At 49.9% G+C, this 16,760-nt stretch overlaps 1 protein-coding gene across 9 annotated transcripts in view; it reads left to right on the plus strand.

Moving 5' to 3' along the window:
• Nucleotides 1-16,760, plus strand: part of OGDHL (oxoglutarate dehydrogenase L) — a 2,607,259-nt gene that overhangs the window by 2,412,499 nt on the left and 178,000 nt on the right. For all 9 annotated transcript variants that reach the window (XM_069610806.1, XM_069610810.1, XM_069610809.1 and 6 more), the window contains one exon: nucleotides 6,969-7,040. In XM_069610806.1, the coding sequence (XP_069466907.1) occupies nucleotides 6,969-7,040 (72 nt within the window). The remainder of the gene's footprint in view (nucleotides 1-6,968; nucleotides 7,041-16,760) is intronic.

Raw genomic sequence — 16,760 nt, forward strand, 5'->3', positions numbered from 1 at the left:
AGTGCACCTTCGCTGTCCAGTAGCTGAGATGGCACTTCCACTTACGGGGTTCCTGAGCATGTGGATGGAGGTGTCGGTCATCTTACCATTGTGTGAGAGCATCCTCTGAAACTGTTCAAGTGATGGCTGCAGCGTGTTGGCCCCCTACTGGAAAATGCGCACATTAGACTAGGTTACATCTCTTCTGTCCCCGTTTGTAGGAACTCCAGCTCTCCCATGCGGTTGACAGTGGCACCTGTGTCTATCAGGAAACAGTGTTTTGCCTCTTGCTTTGTACTCACCCCCTTAGAGGCAGCTGAGTCTTGAAGGACATTTGGCACTTGTGTGCCTCACCCCATATGTGTAACGTCTTTCCGTGAGATACACAGCAGGGATCTGGAGTGGGCCACATCAGTGCTGAAAGTACATTTCCTGGCATGCTATAACTAAACAGTGCATACGCAGAGATCGACCCACGCGCACACATGCTAAACATCTTGTCTGATTAACTGGGAAGCTGCTTGGTTATGGTGCTCCTCAATGAGTTCTGTTCGCCCGCTTTGTGCCTCCAAATTACTTGTACTTTCTAATACCAACACTGCCTGTCCACGGATTTGCGATAGTCTCCTCTTAATTCAGGGACTGTGTTTTTTTGGTTTATTAAAGTTTTGACCATAGTTTGCACACGGGCCTGCACTTGCATATCCCCATTCTGACTCTTAACTTTTTTTCATTTAGTACTCTGATTTCAGCCTGCCTGCAAACCTGCACTTGACTAATCCCTAGATGGGTTTGTTGATACTTTTTGCTCAATTGTTTTTATGATTCCTGCCTTTCCTCAAACCTATTTTTGCTTCACGACAGGCTTGCAGATTTGGCAGAATATCTGGGCCTTCCTCATCCCGAGGTAGAGCAGCCCAAGGGGGGGTGGGAGAGGGGTCTTGGCAGAGGTCCTCTCCCTAAAACCCCCTACCAAGACGGGTGTCCTGATGCAGAAGGATGTCGTTGCTCTGGCCAAGAAGGGATGGCTCAAGCCACAGTTGGCCCAGCCTGTCAATTGTCACCTCAATGCCAAGTATAGACAGATGGAGGGGGATACACTCTTGCTATCAACGTACCCCCAGCCGCACTCTTCGGTGATCGCTTTGGCTACACTCTACTCTAAGCCTCTGTTGTCCTCGGACACCTTGTCCTCTGTGCTGCTAGGCAAGGAGGAGAAGATCTTGGAGGCGTACGGGAAGAAGCTCCAATGCCTCTCTGCGCCTGCGTCAAGCCAGTATGGATGCCATGCTTGCAGCAGCTAACCAGAGGTTGTGGCTGGAAACATCAGACTTCCTTCCGGAACTCCCAGCGGAGAGCCGGGTACGCTTTAATGCGGGTCTAGGAGAAGCCAAGCTGGTAGCGCAGGACATCATGGAGTCCACATTGGCCCAATTCAACACCTCTTGCATGGCCATCTGCATGGCCACAGACATGAGAAGGACGGCCTGGCTTCAGGCTACTAAGTTCAACCAGGCATCCAGGATCGCATATTGGACCTTCCTTTCGAGGGTACGACGTCCTTTCATTGCGGGATGTTTTTTTGCAGGGTTTTGCTAACGCAATTTTTTTTTTTTTTTAAAGCCATCGAATTTTTTATAAAATGCGGGGGGGGGTTTGGGGGAGAACACCCCCCCCGCCCAAAAAAAAAATGTTGATGGGTTTTTCCTAAAAAAAAAAAAAAATCGCAGTAAAAAACCCAGCGAAAAAACATCCCGCGATGAAATGACATGGAACCCATTCGGGGGTAGTGACCTCTTCCACTCTACCACCGACGCGGAATTGGATAAGAAGAACAGCTTGCAAACCGCAAAGTCTTTATATATTCTTACGAAGGCCACACCCAAGGCGTACACCCAGTCGCATCAACGCTCCGAGAAGGAGCGTGCGTTTGGGGGATTCCAGGAACGGAGGTCTAGACAACCTGACCGCTCGCCGAGTCAGCACCAGCGCAAGCAACAAAAAGGGGGGGAGCAAGGGCTTCTTCCAGTCCCCCTCCTCAACAGCAGCCTCAGAGAGCAAAAAGGCATGACGCATCCCTCGGGGTCCACGTCTCCAGTGGGGGGCAGGCTAGCCTCTCACGTGCATTTCTGGCGCCAGAACTTTGCCGACCCTTGGATCCTCTCAGTAGTATCCACAGGTTACCGCCTACCTATACCTCCCTCTCCTCCTTCCTCCCCTCCGCTCCTACAGATTGGGACGGCAACTCTGTTGGCAGAGATCCGGTCGCTCGTCGAGAGCCAAGCAGTGGAAGAAGTACCAGCCTACCAGATAATATTAGGCTTCTATTCCAGGATTTTCCCATACAAATGAAGAACTAGGCTGGCCTGAGAGTTGTGTTGGACCTCTCCACCCTCAACATCTCCTTCCCTCTTCAAAAATTCAAGATGGTTACACCAGCACTCATTAAAGAGACACTAGACAAGGGAGATTGGATGTGCTCACTGGATCTGAAGGACGCCTGCCTACATGTCCCAATTTGGCAGCCCCATCGCTCCTTCTACGCTTCAGGATCATGGGCTGTCATTTCCAGTACAAGGTGCCACCCTTTGGCCTCAACTCGGCCCCCGGGGTATTTACCAGATTCATGAATGCAGTGGCAGCCCTTTTCAGGGCCACCATGTCTACCCGTACCTAGACGACTGGCTCGTCAGGGCGAGATCCCCGGAGGGGGTTGTCCACAATTCCTCTGCGCTTATGAGTACACTCCACGACCTGGGGTTTACCATCAGCCTCAAGAAGTCTCAGCTGCAGCCCACGCAGTCTCTCACCTTCCTGGGCCTCATGTGGGATACCAATTCCGAGAAAGTTTTTCCCTCGGTTGACAAGATTACGGGCATCAAGAGGGCCTCTACCCACTTCCTTACTAGACCAGTGACTTTGGCTTGGTGGTACCAGCACCTACTGGGTATCATGGCAGCGGTCCTCTTGGCCGTGCCACACACAAGGCTCTGGATGAGGAGAGTGCAGCTGCACTTCGCAGCCACATGGAATCAGGATAAGGGCTCCCAAGCGGAGCTGGTCAGCATAACGCCTCCTCTCCACTCGGATCTCATGTGGTGGTCCAAGGACTGCAATCTGCGGATTGGGCAGGCCATTCCGGCAGCCGGCTCCGCGGGGTACCATTACTACGGACTCCTCCATACAGGGCTGGGGAGCCACTCTGGACAGCAAGAGTCCATGGAGTATGGACCCGGCAGGAGTCGCATATCAACTGGCTGCAGCTCAGAGCCATTTTGCTAGCCCTCAGGACCTTCCTTCAGCTCATCGAGGGCAGACCGTCCTGATCCAGACCGACAACTCCCCCAACATGTACTATGTCACCAAGGAGGGGGGTACCAGGTCCCCTCAGCTGTGCAACCTAGCGGTCAGCATTTTTCTGAATGGGCACTGGAAAACATCATCTACCTCAGGGCCGTCCACCTCCCGGGGGAGAACAACTTGGAAGCGGACAGACTCAGCAGGCTGGGAGGGGACAATTACGAGTGGCAATTGAACGACCATTTGCTGCAAGTGGTTTTCAACACATCGGGCCATCCTGAGGTGGATCTATTTGCCTGCTGGAAGAAAAGGAAGTGCCATCAGTTTGCGTCTTGGTAGGGACGATGCCCCGGCTCCCTGGGTGACGCCATTCAGATTCAATGCGAGGGCATGACAGCCTATGCTTTTCCCCCCAGACCCCTGATCCCCAGGGTACTCCGCAAGATAAAGGAGGCTTGTCATCTCAGCATCATAGTTATAGTGCCTTGGAGGCCGGCGAGACCGTGGTTCTTCCAATTGCTCAGCCTCTTGGACCGACCACCCATTCACCTTCCGCTAGGACCAGCACGTCTCCTGTCCCAGCAGGGGGCAGGGTCCTCCACCCCACTCCTCAGAAGTTAGCCCTCGCAGCGTGATTCCTGAGCAGATCACCCTCAAGCACCTGAGCCTATCTCAGGTTAACCTGGAGATCATCCAGGGCGCTAGGACAAGGACACTAGGTGCCAGCCAATACAGGAGTAAATGGAGCAGGTTCTGTCACTGGGCAGATTCTAAGGAGATCAACCCCCTGACGTTCACACTGGATGATGTGCTCTCTTTCTCGGCACACCTTGACCACTCTGGCATACAGGTGGACACATGTTGCACCTATCTGGCAGCCATAGGGGCCTACAGAAATTTGGAAGAGGAGGTCTTCTCTTCCAACCCGATAGTCAAGAAACATCTGGTTGGCTTGTGCAGGCTTTACCCGCCCATCAAGAAGTCACACCCTGTGTGGGACCTCAATGTGGTGTTGGGCGCCTTTGCGCACAAACCCTTAGAGACAATTTTGTCCGCAGACATCAGGCTGGTCACCATCAAGACAACTCTGCTAGTAGGACTCACCTCCGCTGGCAGAGTCAGCGAGATTCAGGCTCTGGTGGCTTCAGAACCCTATACCACTTTCCACAGGGATAAGGTGGTCCTGCAGACTCACCCGGCGTTCCTCCCTAAGTTATCCTCTGCATTCCATCTAAACGTGGAAATAGTCCTACCTACATTCTTCTCTGACCCCAAGGACGAGGCTCAGAGAGTCTTGCACTGTCTGGATGTCAGACGCCCTTTGAAATTCTATCTGCATAGGATCAAGGGCTTCTGCAAGTCGGACGCACTCTTTGTCACCTTTGGGAGCTCAAGACCTGGTTATCAGGCATCCAAGGCCTGCATCGCAAGGTGGATGATTGCAGCCATCAAAGAGGCCTATGAGGGGTAGCGCAAACCGCAGCCAACCAACATGCATGCCCATGCCACCAGGGCCAAGGCCACGGCCATCGCATTCCAGCGGCAGGTCATAAGCAGGGCAGCTACCTGGGCCACCCTTTCAGCTTTCTGTTAGCATTACTGTTTGGATGCCGGCTCTAACTCAGACGCGGACTTCGGACAGGCGGTTCTGAGGAACTTGTTTGCTTAAGGACGGTCTGCTCTCCACCCTGGGGCTACATTCAGTTGTAATCGCCCATACAATATGGAGGAAAGGGGACAGGGACGTAAGAGTAATTACAAGTTACTCACTGTAGTGACTTAGTCCCCTTTCCGCCATACGTCCCACCATCCTCCCCCTAATAATACTGGTGTCATTAGGCAATGATAAATATTAGGCAATGATAAATATTGTAGACACCCAATGGGGACTGAGGAGTGGCGCCTGTGGGCGAAGTCAGGGTAGCGCATGCTCCCAGGGCCGTGCCCCCGCGCGCCTCTAAATTTAAAAGGGAAGAAGGTTTTTCTGGTGAAAAAGGTTCCATCTCCCGTCCCTTGGAAGGGATGCCCATACAGTATGGAGGAATGGTGAGTAACTTGTAATTTCTACATCCTCCAGAATGCTTCCCCGCACCACATATGGTTTCAGGCTCCAGAACAACCTTAATATCCTGCCCAGACAGGATTATCCCTTATAAACACTGGACGTAGTTTAGTACACCCCACAGGTTGCTCTCTGGTAGGACCATCCATTTTTCAGTGTGTTTGTCCCCATATTCCCGGTTCCCTTACTTATGTCTTAATGTTTTTTTTTCACTATAGTGTGGGGATTGGCGTCCCATTGGTTTTTTCTCTGTACCTTGGGCGGGAAGGCTAGGTCAGGGGCAGCGCACGTCTTTGCAAACAAGCCAATGCAGAGCAGCACAGGTTCGATACAAGGTCCCGCACTAAGAGCCGGGACTCTGCCATGAAGCGCGATTTTAAAAAAAAACAATTTAAATGTGTTACCATTACACCTGGGGAGAGTCTTACATTCGTGCCTGACTTCTGGGTATTGGGGAAAGTATGTGGTGGCTGATGTTGCGAGCGCACTGAGCAGACCCTGACAAGCCGAGAGGGAAGTCAACAGCGTTTAGTTTAGGCTAGATATTGGAACACGTCAGGCTAGATGTGTGGGAGAAATGTGCAGCAGATACTAGAGAAGGCAAGCCTAATCAAACATTTTGTGGTTTTATTGTGGTTGTTTTGGAATGGTTAATGGGTGTACTGACAGGAACAAATAGTGTAGGAGCCACCGAAAGTTGTTGGTAGCAGGTTAACTGCTTGAGGACACAACACGCACAGTTAACTAAGAGATTATGAGCCAAATTACGAATTTGGAGGTAACTGAAGGAAAATGATGGTAACCGTTTTAATTCTTGTTTTTTCATTCATCCTGATTGAGTTAATAAAACCCAGAAACGGCAAGATGGCCAGCGTATGCAGGTAGGTATTACCCCCTGTAGTATTATGTCTGAAGGTAACATCACCTTTCGCAAGTGGGATTTAAGAATGAGAACTAAAGCTAATACTTCAGTGTTAACTTGAATTGCTTTGGAGGTATTAGCGCTGCTCAAAATACCTCCAAACTCATAAAGAGGCCCTACGTGCGGTTTCAGATTCTGGGATTGGAGATGGGTGAATTGTTGGGGGCATACCTTTTAATACACATTATGAGTTGTCAGTGAATGGGATCCAATCTACTGCCATTCTTCTCAAAGGCATAAAGGTAGTAATCACTTAAACAAAACCAGACCTTCAAAATTAATGCAATTGTATTTTAATTACTGTGTTGGTCAGACGTTTGCTGGTATAAATGTTCTGAGCAGCCACTGCTGTCCTCTTGTGTTTGGGGCATGTTTATACTACACCCTCTGCAACCTCTTCCAATAGTCATTCTTTTCTGGTTCAGGACATATTCTGCTTTTGTTATGTTATGTTATCTTACTTGGCATTTATATAGCGCCTTATGTATCATTGGTATGATCTCAAAGCGCTGTTGAGGCGGCCTCCATCCATACGAGTTGTGCCAGAAATCTGGACTGTGCTTGCTTGCAGTCTTTCAATTACTCTGAGTGTAATGCTTTCAGGGAGATAACCCTAACACAGCATGCCTCCCTTATTTCTTGTATCAGTGGAAATGATACAGGGAAATAGATTTCTAATATTTGTTTCACTGATTTGATTTCCAGGGTCCGGAACATTCTTCAGCGCGGCCTGAAAGGTTTCTGCAGCTGAGCATTGACGATTCTGATGCCCGTCCAGTAAGTTGATTTGCCTGCAGTGTCCTGATTCTTGACTGTTTTTCTCCTCGGAGGCCTGACCTGTTCACTGGCTAAGTATTAGCTTTATTTCTCTTTCTCTCTCCACCTGCCTTTTTTTTTTTTTTCATTATATCGTTGGAGGTGACACAGCCCCAGGCACTGTATCCAAAGTGAGAGTGCTGGAGAGCAAGGTGTAGATTTCCCTCCCACCAACAAGCAGGGGACTGTCCTCCCTCTGCCCGGTCTCCAGTGAAGCCAGAGTTAATTGTTTTAAAATACCAGGCAACTGAGTGCTTTAGAGACCATTACAATGCAACAGTTAAGAAGATTAAAGCAAGTATTTGGCACACTCCAAGCTAAAAATGTTAAGCCTCATTTTTATAGCTACGCCAAATTACGAGATCGGGCTGAAAAATTGGCAGAATCGCCGAAATTACTGAAGCGATAATTCAGCCAAAAAAGCCCCATTGAGTTCAATGGACTCCAAAAAAAAGGGGAAATTACACCGCCACCGCCACTTGAAATCCGTCAGTAATTCTGCCGGACCAAGTGGCAGTAACAGTAATTCAGCAAGGTGGTATTCTGGCAGACTTACTGCCAGAATACCGCCCCAACTCGTAATGAGGCCCTCTGTCTCCACTTTTGGTGAGAGGGACGATACATGTCCCACCTAAAATGTGAAAATCATTTGTTTAATAATTCTAGTTACTACCATCATAATGTTGCTATGAAAAACAATTGAAAGTAAGTATTATTGCTGTACGTTGTAGGTTTCAATGTATGAAACCCAGCCAATACACAAAAACAACCTGTCTGCTCCATTTAGTCCCTTCGAATTCCCACCCCAACCTCCCTCTCTCTCTCTGTGTCGAACTGGGCCATAAAATTGTCTCGGGCACCAATAGAGTGGCACAACGCTATTCATTCCTTTTGTGACACAGTAACCAATGGGGAGTGTGTTGATAAAGTGTGATGCAAATTGTGCATTTTAAAGGATATTTATTCAGCAACACTGGTCAAAACTACTCGCAGAGGGAATTAACTCATCAAATTGGCCATAAAAGTGTCCCACTTTTACCAAACAAACTGGCCTACACCAGCATTTTGTTTTTTGGTTTGGCCATGGGCCTAATGCCCTACTGGCCAGTCCGAGCCTGGCACCCGGACCGGCAGCGCCTTGGTGGATGGCGGAATTACCGCCCCATTCCAAGGTTGGCGGGGCGGTAATTCCCCATTCACCAAGGCTCTTGCCCATTCCCAAATGAGCCCCCATAGGGCTCAATGGGAATGGGGAAGATGCAAATAACGGTGACCGTTCATTACGGTCATCGTTATTGGCTTGGAGGCCCCTTTGCGCCCTCGACTTTAACACCTGCTTAAAGCAGGCGTTAAGGGCGAGGGCGCAAAGGGAACTCGGAGTATGGCGGTAAGGGATTACCGCCACCGGTCTCGTTACCGGTGGCCGCTATCCCTTACCGCCATACTCGGAATGAGGCCCAATGTGTCTATCAAGGAGACGCAAAAACACCAGGTGATAGAGGGAAGCATGGGAATGGCAGAGAGATCAATTGACAGGAGCCTGTGTGTTGTCTGAAAGAAAATCATTTTGGGGATAGATGACTTTGTATGTGAATTAAACTAAGCTCTCCCACACTTTGTAGCTTCGAAAGGCACAAATCCTGCAAACTCTATCCTCTGCAATCCTTCCACTCAAGCAGTGAGGGCCTATTCGCTCAGACGCCCAGAGCCTTGCACCATTCGAAGGGCAAATAAGCAGGCACCAGCTTGATTGCCTGATTATCACATGCCAAACACCTTTTTTGCCATAATGGGTTAAGCCCCAGTACTCCCCACTGGGCACAGCACCTGTTAAGCGTAGTGTGATGCATCAGATTATTCTCTTCTGCCGGTTGAACACTAAGAAACGATAAATGGGAACCTGCCTTATTCATATCCCTAGGAGCCCTTTCAACCAGTTTGATCTTGCTCTAATGGTGCTCCATTGCTATCGTAAGACTCCATCAGTGTCCTGTAGTGCCTTGTCACTTTAGGACAACAGTAATGTGTTTCCTCCAGAAGAAAACTGTCTGTACTATAGGACCGCAACAGGGCCCTGTAAACGCTATGGGACTCTAAAGTGTTTGCTTTCTTCGCGTTTGGTGCTATAGGGCGGTAGCTGTGGGAGCCTCTCCCAGCGATGCTCCTGTCATACCTATAGCGTACTAGCAGTGTGAACGACCGCCAACATGCTTTGTCCTGGATACAGTTATATAGATTTTAAAAAATGATCTTGCAGAGACCACTAGGGGGCGCAAGACGAGATGGCTGTGTGAGAGTGCAGCTCCCGCTCCCTCCAGCATATTGGAGACGATATTGTGCACCCAAGCCCGCGAAACGACTTACCGGACGGTATCCGTCCCCACCGGAACGTCTGAGGCACCCACAGGAGGATTTGCAGTCCTGTTGGCCGTCCAGGAAAGGGACCTTTCGGCGACAGAGCGGCCTGCCTGGCCTTGTGGGCCTGCAAGGAACTAGCACCGCGGCCCAAATTTAGGAGCCGCGCTGACACTGGAGGCACGAAAACCCGGAGCAGCAGGCAGTAACTTCAGGACGCTGCGAACCGGGGAGCACCGTGAGCAGGGCAGCGGCCTCAGTGCAAATACACGCACCCGTTGGCCTCTCGGACCACTGAGTGCTGTGCTCCGGGACCGCTCTGTCAACTGCTGCCGGGCTGGTCCGGGGCTGTGCTCTGCTCTATGGACTGCCGCTTCCTCCAGGAGGATCCCACCGTCGGCCTCACACAGGATGAAGAAAGCACCCTAAGGACTGTGACAGACAGCACAGTGGACCGCGCCCTTGCACAACCCATGCTCGTTAAAGCGGCTAAGGAGGGGGAGCCTGAGGAATGTTGTTGATGGGGGAACGAGGCACGATTGCAGAGGAGTGGCGATCCGGCCGGACTACCGGTCTAGTGAGGAGCGCAGAAGTCTGGGCAACTCCCCTGGGGGGTTGGAGGAGCATCAGAGCGGCCCACGAGGAGTAGCCATTTTGGGTGCGCACACTGGGTCACGGCCTGACAGTGGACCTGGGAACATTAAGAGGAGCGGACCGCTCTGGGAGGAGAAGTGTGCAAGCTGGGGGGTACACACGCCGGGGCACGTTAAGAGGTATGTGCTGCACCCCAGCCCCCCTCAGGTGAATATAGCCCAGAGGAGCATAATCAAGAAGGGGAATGAAGCAAAACTGTCTTTGGCCTGAAGCTCCCAGAGTGGCAGCACTGACTTTACCCCACAACGCCCGGACTACTGGGGCACGCAGTGTGGTGTTCTGGAGCTACATCCCAGGATACAGTGGTGGGACCTGGACAACTGCACGACTGGGGCACAGAGCTCCCCTTATCCGACTGCTTTGGTGGCAACGTCTGGCATATGCTCGGGACTCTCATTATTGCAGACTCCAAAAAAACAACGAAAGGGGTACACCTGGCGACTTCTGACATTAGAGCGTCGGAAGAGAGGTGTGAAGAAGAACAGCTCAGATCAGCACGGCGCCATTACAAAGAGTGGTCAGCACTGTACACAAAGGTGAGGACCGGAAGGGCAGTGGAAAGGTGTCCCACTCAGACCTGAACCCACCAGCGCGCGTTGGGCATACAATAAGCCAAGACGATGGCCACAGGTATTGATCTCTCGCAATTCTTCACCAAAGAGGACATTGGTCCTATATTAGCTGAAATAAAAGCCTTGATAGGGGACATCAATCCTCACTGACGGAATTGATGGGAAGAGTGAGCACGGTGGAGGCCTTGGAGCATAACCAGCTCAATGCAGACATGGTGGAGATTCGCTTGGATGCCAGAATGACCGAGCTGGACCTGCGGGAGGAGGAAATGAGACTCAAAATTGATGATCTAGAAAACAGGGAGAGGAGAAATAACGCAAGGATACTGGGCTTGAAGGAGGCAGACAGAGAGACCCCGAGGCAAGTCCAAGAAAAGGTCCAGGCGCTGATCCACCAGCTCTTTGCAGCAGAAGGGGGCAGGATGGTACAGTTGGAGAGGGCGCACAGGGGAGGAAAACCCTATGGAAACGGCCCCCGCTCTTTTGTGGTCATAATCCTGAGTTATAAGGACAGACAAGAGGTTCTCAACAGAGCTAAGCAGGAGAGGAGTTTGAAGGCTCCAGGGTTACTATATACCAAGACCTCTCTAAACTCATGCTGGCACGGAGAAGAGGCTGTAGACCGCTTACGTCTTGGCTGCGTGAAAGGGAGATCCGCTATCGGTGGGGATACCTGTGCTCCCTAGAATTTGAAACTTAAGGGGTAGAATACCTACTAACACCGATTGAAGAGGCGGAGCAAGCCCTGCAACATCGTACGTCGGCGGGGGGAAATAAAGAAAGGGCTCCCTCGGGCCCACAGGACCTAGCTCCCGGAGAGACACGTGCACGATCGGCACCTGGCCCACAGAGGAGGAGGAAGGCCCAGACAGGGTGGACATTTTTGAAGCTCAGTGGCCCGTCGCCAAGAAAAGACCAGACACGCCCAGAACAGTAAGGAGACTGAACCAAGATGCACACAGGCAACAGAACAAAAGAATATGGGGCTTGGGCAAGCACAGGTATACAGGGAATGATGGCTGGAGGGAGGGTGTCCCACCTTCCCCAGAGTGGCCCTCGGTGACAGAGGGGGCGTCTCACACTCTATTGTTCAGACCTCCATGTTGGAGGTATTCTACAGTTTTGGGGTTCAATTTGGCAACCGGCACAGACAGGGCTACATCACAAAATCTCGTAAAGGTCTCTCCGAAGTCAATATGGGCCATGCTTGAAGATATGCCAAACCCAGGTGCTGAAATGGGATTGACCAATTCTACAACTAGCTATGGGGGTGAATGAGGTTAAAAAGGGCCTGAGGGTGAGCACCCTAAACATGAAAGGGCTGAATTCCCCCACTAAACGCTCTCTAGTAGGGAGGGAATTTCGGAAGGCATCCCTAGACGTCCTATTCCTATCTGAGACCAGACTAGTGGAGGGACAGGAGAGGGCGCATAGAGGGGGAGGTATAGGGAAAGTTCACTGGGCCTCATTGGGTTCATAGGAAGAGTTGCAGGCAAGAAGGGGTGACACGGAGGAACTCGGAGAGAGGGTCCTGGCTAAAAGGGCGGAATTGAGAGCCCTGGGTATGGGGGAACGGTATGGAAGTTGAGATATCTGAAGCAGAAATATTACGAGAAGGGAGACAGGGCGGATGCGCTCTTGGCATCGAGGCTCCGAGCCTAGAGGGCAGAACGATGGGTCATACAACTAGGAAATGTGGGGACTGGAGAGGAAGTAAGGCATAGACCAGGTGCTGTAGCTGAAGGCTTTGCGTGCTGCTATGAATCATTGTACGCAACAGAAGTAGAGGGGTGAGATGAGGAGATAGGGGAGTACCTGAGTGATGTACACATGAATAGGCTTACCGCGCCTGAGATTGTGCATCTGGACAGCCCATTTCCAGAAGAGGAAGTCCAGTGTGCAATATCCCGTCTCCCCAACAGAAAAGCACCTGGGAAAGATGGATATACGATTGAATTTGACAAGAAATATTCAGGAATCCTGGCCCCACACCTGGCGAAATTATACAATCACATTTTGGACACAGGGAAAGCCCCAACATCGTTTAGTAAGGGCTTGATCTCGGTCATTCCCAAGGAGACCCAACGTATTGCTCATCAGACCGTCCGATTTCCCTCCTGAATGTGGATGAAAAAATCTTCACTCGCATCCTAGCGACGAGATTTGAGGATAAATTGACACGTATTATACACCCTGATCAAATGGGATTCATTCCGGGAAGGCAGGGCCTGGATGCGATTAGGAAAACCTTTAATCTGATGGAGCATGCAGGGAATTGCCCCGAGGAAAAAGCACTTTTGACTTTAGATGCCGAGAAGTCATTCGATAGGGTGGAGTGGGCTTCCTCTTTAGGGTCCTGAGGCGCATAGGGGTGGGCGAAAGGATGTGTAGAGCTATCAGAGCAGTTTACACGGAACCAACAGCTAGAGTCGTGGTGAACGGAACCACATCTAGTGAATTTCAGTTGACTAGGGGCACCAGGCAGGGCTGTCCTCTGTCGCCCTTGCTCTTTGCCCTGGCTATGGAACCCTTAGGTGTGAAGATAAGGGCTGAAGACTGGATAAAGGGAATCGAAGTGGGCCAACAAATGCATAAAATCAGCAGGGATGCAGATGATATTCTTATGTACCTTGCTGACACAGAAGATTCACTGCAGACTGCCCTGAGCGTTATAAGGGAATATGGGAAGGTAACCAGATTCAAGATTAACATTGATAAATCGGTCATCCTCCCTATGGGCGAGGACTCACCGGAACAGCTTCTCAGATGGTCGGAACTGGGGATACCAATTGAAAGGGTTACCAGTCATTTGGTCGACAACCAAATGGTCGAATGACCATTTGATCGAAGTAAAATGGTCGGAAAAAAAAGGTCGAATTTGTTTTTTTAATTTTTTTTTTAGGGGGGGTTCCCCACCCTTACCCCCCTTTTCTTTATTAAAAATATTTTTTAAGCAACCAAAAAATTTTTAAAAAATAAATTAAAAAATTCGACCTTTTTTTTCGACCATTTTGATTCGATCAAATGGTCATTCGATCTTTTATTTTCGACCAAATGACCGGACACCAGTTGAAAGAGATTGCATAAAATACTTGGGGGTACATATACCGAGGGAATTGGAGAGAATATATGAATGTCATTTTCCCCCAATTATGCACAAACTAACAGGTGAAATGGAAAGGTGGGGAAAGCTAACTATCTCATGGATTGGGCGTTTAAACGCACTCAAAATGGCGATTCTCCCTCGTATATTATAATTATACCAAGCACTCCCAATAGACATACCGGGAATCCATTTTGATGAATTGAGGAAGAAGATGCTTAGGTTTCTCTGGCAGGGGGGACGACAGAGGGTTGCTTATGCTTTTGATCCAACCGAAGGAAAAGGGAGGGGTCGGCCTGCCCGAGATGCAAACATACCATAGAGCGGCTCAGCTCAGAGCCCTGGTCCCTCACCTGCGAATGGATAAGGACAAGCAGTGGGTAGGAATTGAAAACCACTGCTTCCGCCCGGTCACCCTAGGGGAATGGTTATGGGCGCCCACGAAATCGATGCCAAAAGGGATCCGCTTACACAAAATCATGGGCCCGTTACTTGCACTCCGGAGTGATAAGAAAGGAATGAAAGGAGTCACGACTTGGCCCTCCCTGCTGAGCCATATATGGGCTCCACCCATTCGGGATGCTATCCCTGGTCATGAACGCTTCCAAGACTGGTTTGAGGCGGGGCTTGAGCGGGTAGGACAGGTCGTTAAGAAGGATGGCTTTTTGGGAATAACTGAACTTGAAACGGCCCTGGTGCTGGGGACCCTCTCTGTTTTTAAATACTTGCAACTGAAGGGTGCTTTAATGTGAGGTGCGTGGAAACAGAAACTACAGAGAGACCTGACGCCCATGGAGCGCATACTTGACACAGCGGGGGTCACTAGGGGTCCCATTTCAAAGATGTACCAGGCACTATTAGAGGCGAGGGGGGATGAGGTGAGTGCACTCAAGAGGAGATGGGAGGGAGACCTGGGTAAGGAAATAGACCCAGACCAATGGGAGCGACTTTGCCTGAACGCCCATCGAGAGTCTTTAGCCTGCCAATACAAGCAACATGGGCTCAAGCTATTGTACAGATGGCAATGGGACCCGGCAAGACTGGGGAAGATGTACCCTGGCTCAGACCCCCACTGCTGGAGGAAATGTGGACTCATAGCAGACTATTGGCTTATGTGGTGGAAATGTGTCAAAGTGCAGCGCTACTGGAAGGAAGTGCTGGGCTGGGTCAGGGACCTGGATGGGGTGGAAAGGGAGATGGACCCGCTGCTGATCCTGTTTGGAACCGAAACAGCAGAAGAGAATTGGAGGAGGATACCAAATATGCTGCACTTTCTCTTGCTGCCGGCGAGGGCATGCCTGGCCAGGGGGTGGAAAAGGGAAACACTCCCGAGTAAAAAGGAATGGGCAGCAAAGGCATTGGACTTATACAGGATGGAGGAATTGATGAGAATAATGCGGGAGAAGGGAGAGGGTGAGGGGGATGACGAGGAGCCAGGTCTTCTACCACAGAGATAGGGTTTTATACCCCGCTAAATGAAAATGAGAGGGAGAGTTGTATGAGTGTGCAGAGAAGCGTAGGGGCGGGACCCTATGGACAACCGGATTCTTGGAAACCCACCCAGACCTGTGAACCTCCAAAAACATAGGAAAAGAAATGAGTAGAGCACCTGGAGAGAATGAGAAAGAGCCAACCCTGATACAGCCGGAACATTGTTGGGGATAGGGAGGGGGAGGGCGTTGTTTTGGGACTGTTTTGGGAGTGGGGTAAAATACTAAAAATGAATGGTATGCATAAATATGAAGTACGCGGGTACCTCACAATGTAATGTTGATATGTTCATGCCAATAAAAATGTGTTTACAAATTTTTTATCTTGCAGTATTCAGTGAGAGGTCTAGAACCCCAACAGTACATGGTCCATGGTGTTAGAGTCTAGCTTTTTGTATGTCCTGCAGCAGGGCTCTGCAATGGCTACTGGAACCACGTGTGGAGTTTCCCCAGAAGTACATTGTCACTGCACTGGGCCCCCTCGGTTTGAGCCTCCCCACATGCCTATTCTTTGTGAAGTGCTCAAAAGGCTCCTCCCCCATGCTTTTCCAAACACCCTAGGTATGACTTTTGAGCGGTGTGGTTGGTCTCTTGTCTAGAATGTCTGAGCATTTAGCAGTTTCTAGATGCTGTTTGTGTACATTTGAGGCCTTTTGATTTTAAATGCCTCCAAACGGAGCTTACTCAAAGTATTGGGTTCCATTCAGCATTTTATGGAGTTTATTTTCATTACAGTGTCTGTCAAGCATCACAACACAAAAGTATTGTGTAACAAACATTTCTCTTAACGGTTTGTAGTGGTCTGAGCTGTGCTTTTTCGCACACATCATTTGCTCATGCATATCCCTCTGTGCTGTTCGTACTCTTCTTCTCTTTCTCGTTAGTATGGTTTTGCATCACATATGGCTATAAGAACAATCCAAAGCATAGAGGCAGTTCAATTCTTTTTTTTATTTGACATTTTTATTATAATTTCCACATTGCAATAGGAGAAGTAACCAAAGTCACATCAAAGCACTGAAGAAAACCATAACATTACAACTTCAGTCTTTTCACGCCCCCCACCCCTTTCACCCATCCCACCCTTGTATAGGCAACCACAGCCTCCTGACCAGTAGGAAGAACATGTCTCCTTGTGTGCGACACAGAAGAAAAGCCATACATTTGGCCTTCAAAGACAAACCTCAGGGGGTGTATCCCACTATTAAACAACAAATCCCTACAGTAAATGGGAAGGGCCGAATTCCACCCTTCCAGTGACGCCTACTCCTCGATCCATCATCCCATCCCTGTCACCAGCGGACCTCCCAGTGGCATAAACCTACTACAATAACCACTCCACTCAGTCGCGATTTCCACACTGTTTCCATGAAGGGCTGCAGTGATCCTTTCCATTACATAGATGAGTTCAAGGGTTTTTATTGCAATTTTTGGATAGGCTCTAGGACAGTGCCTCTCTCTCTTGTCTAAACGCTCCAATATCGTCCTAAACCAGGTATCCCTAGTT

Source organism: Ambystoma mexicanum, chromosome 8 (genome assembly GCF_040938575.1).
Source record: "Ambystoma mexicanum isolate Mex_15411 chromosome 8, UKY_AmexF1_1, whole genome shotgun sequence".
Taxonomy (NCBI): domain Eukaryota; kingdom Metazoa; phylum Chordata; class Amphibia; order Caudata; family Ambystomatidae; genus Ambystoma; species Ambystoma mexicanum.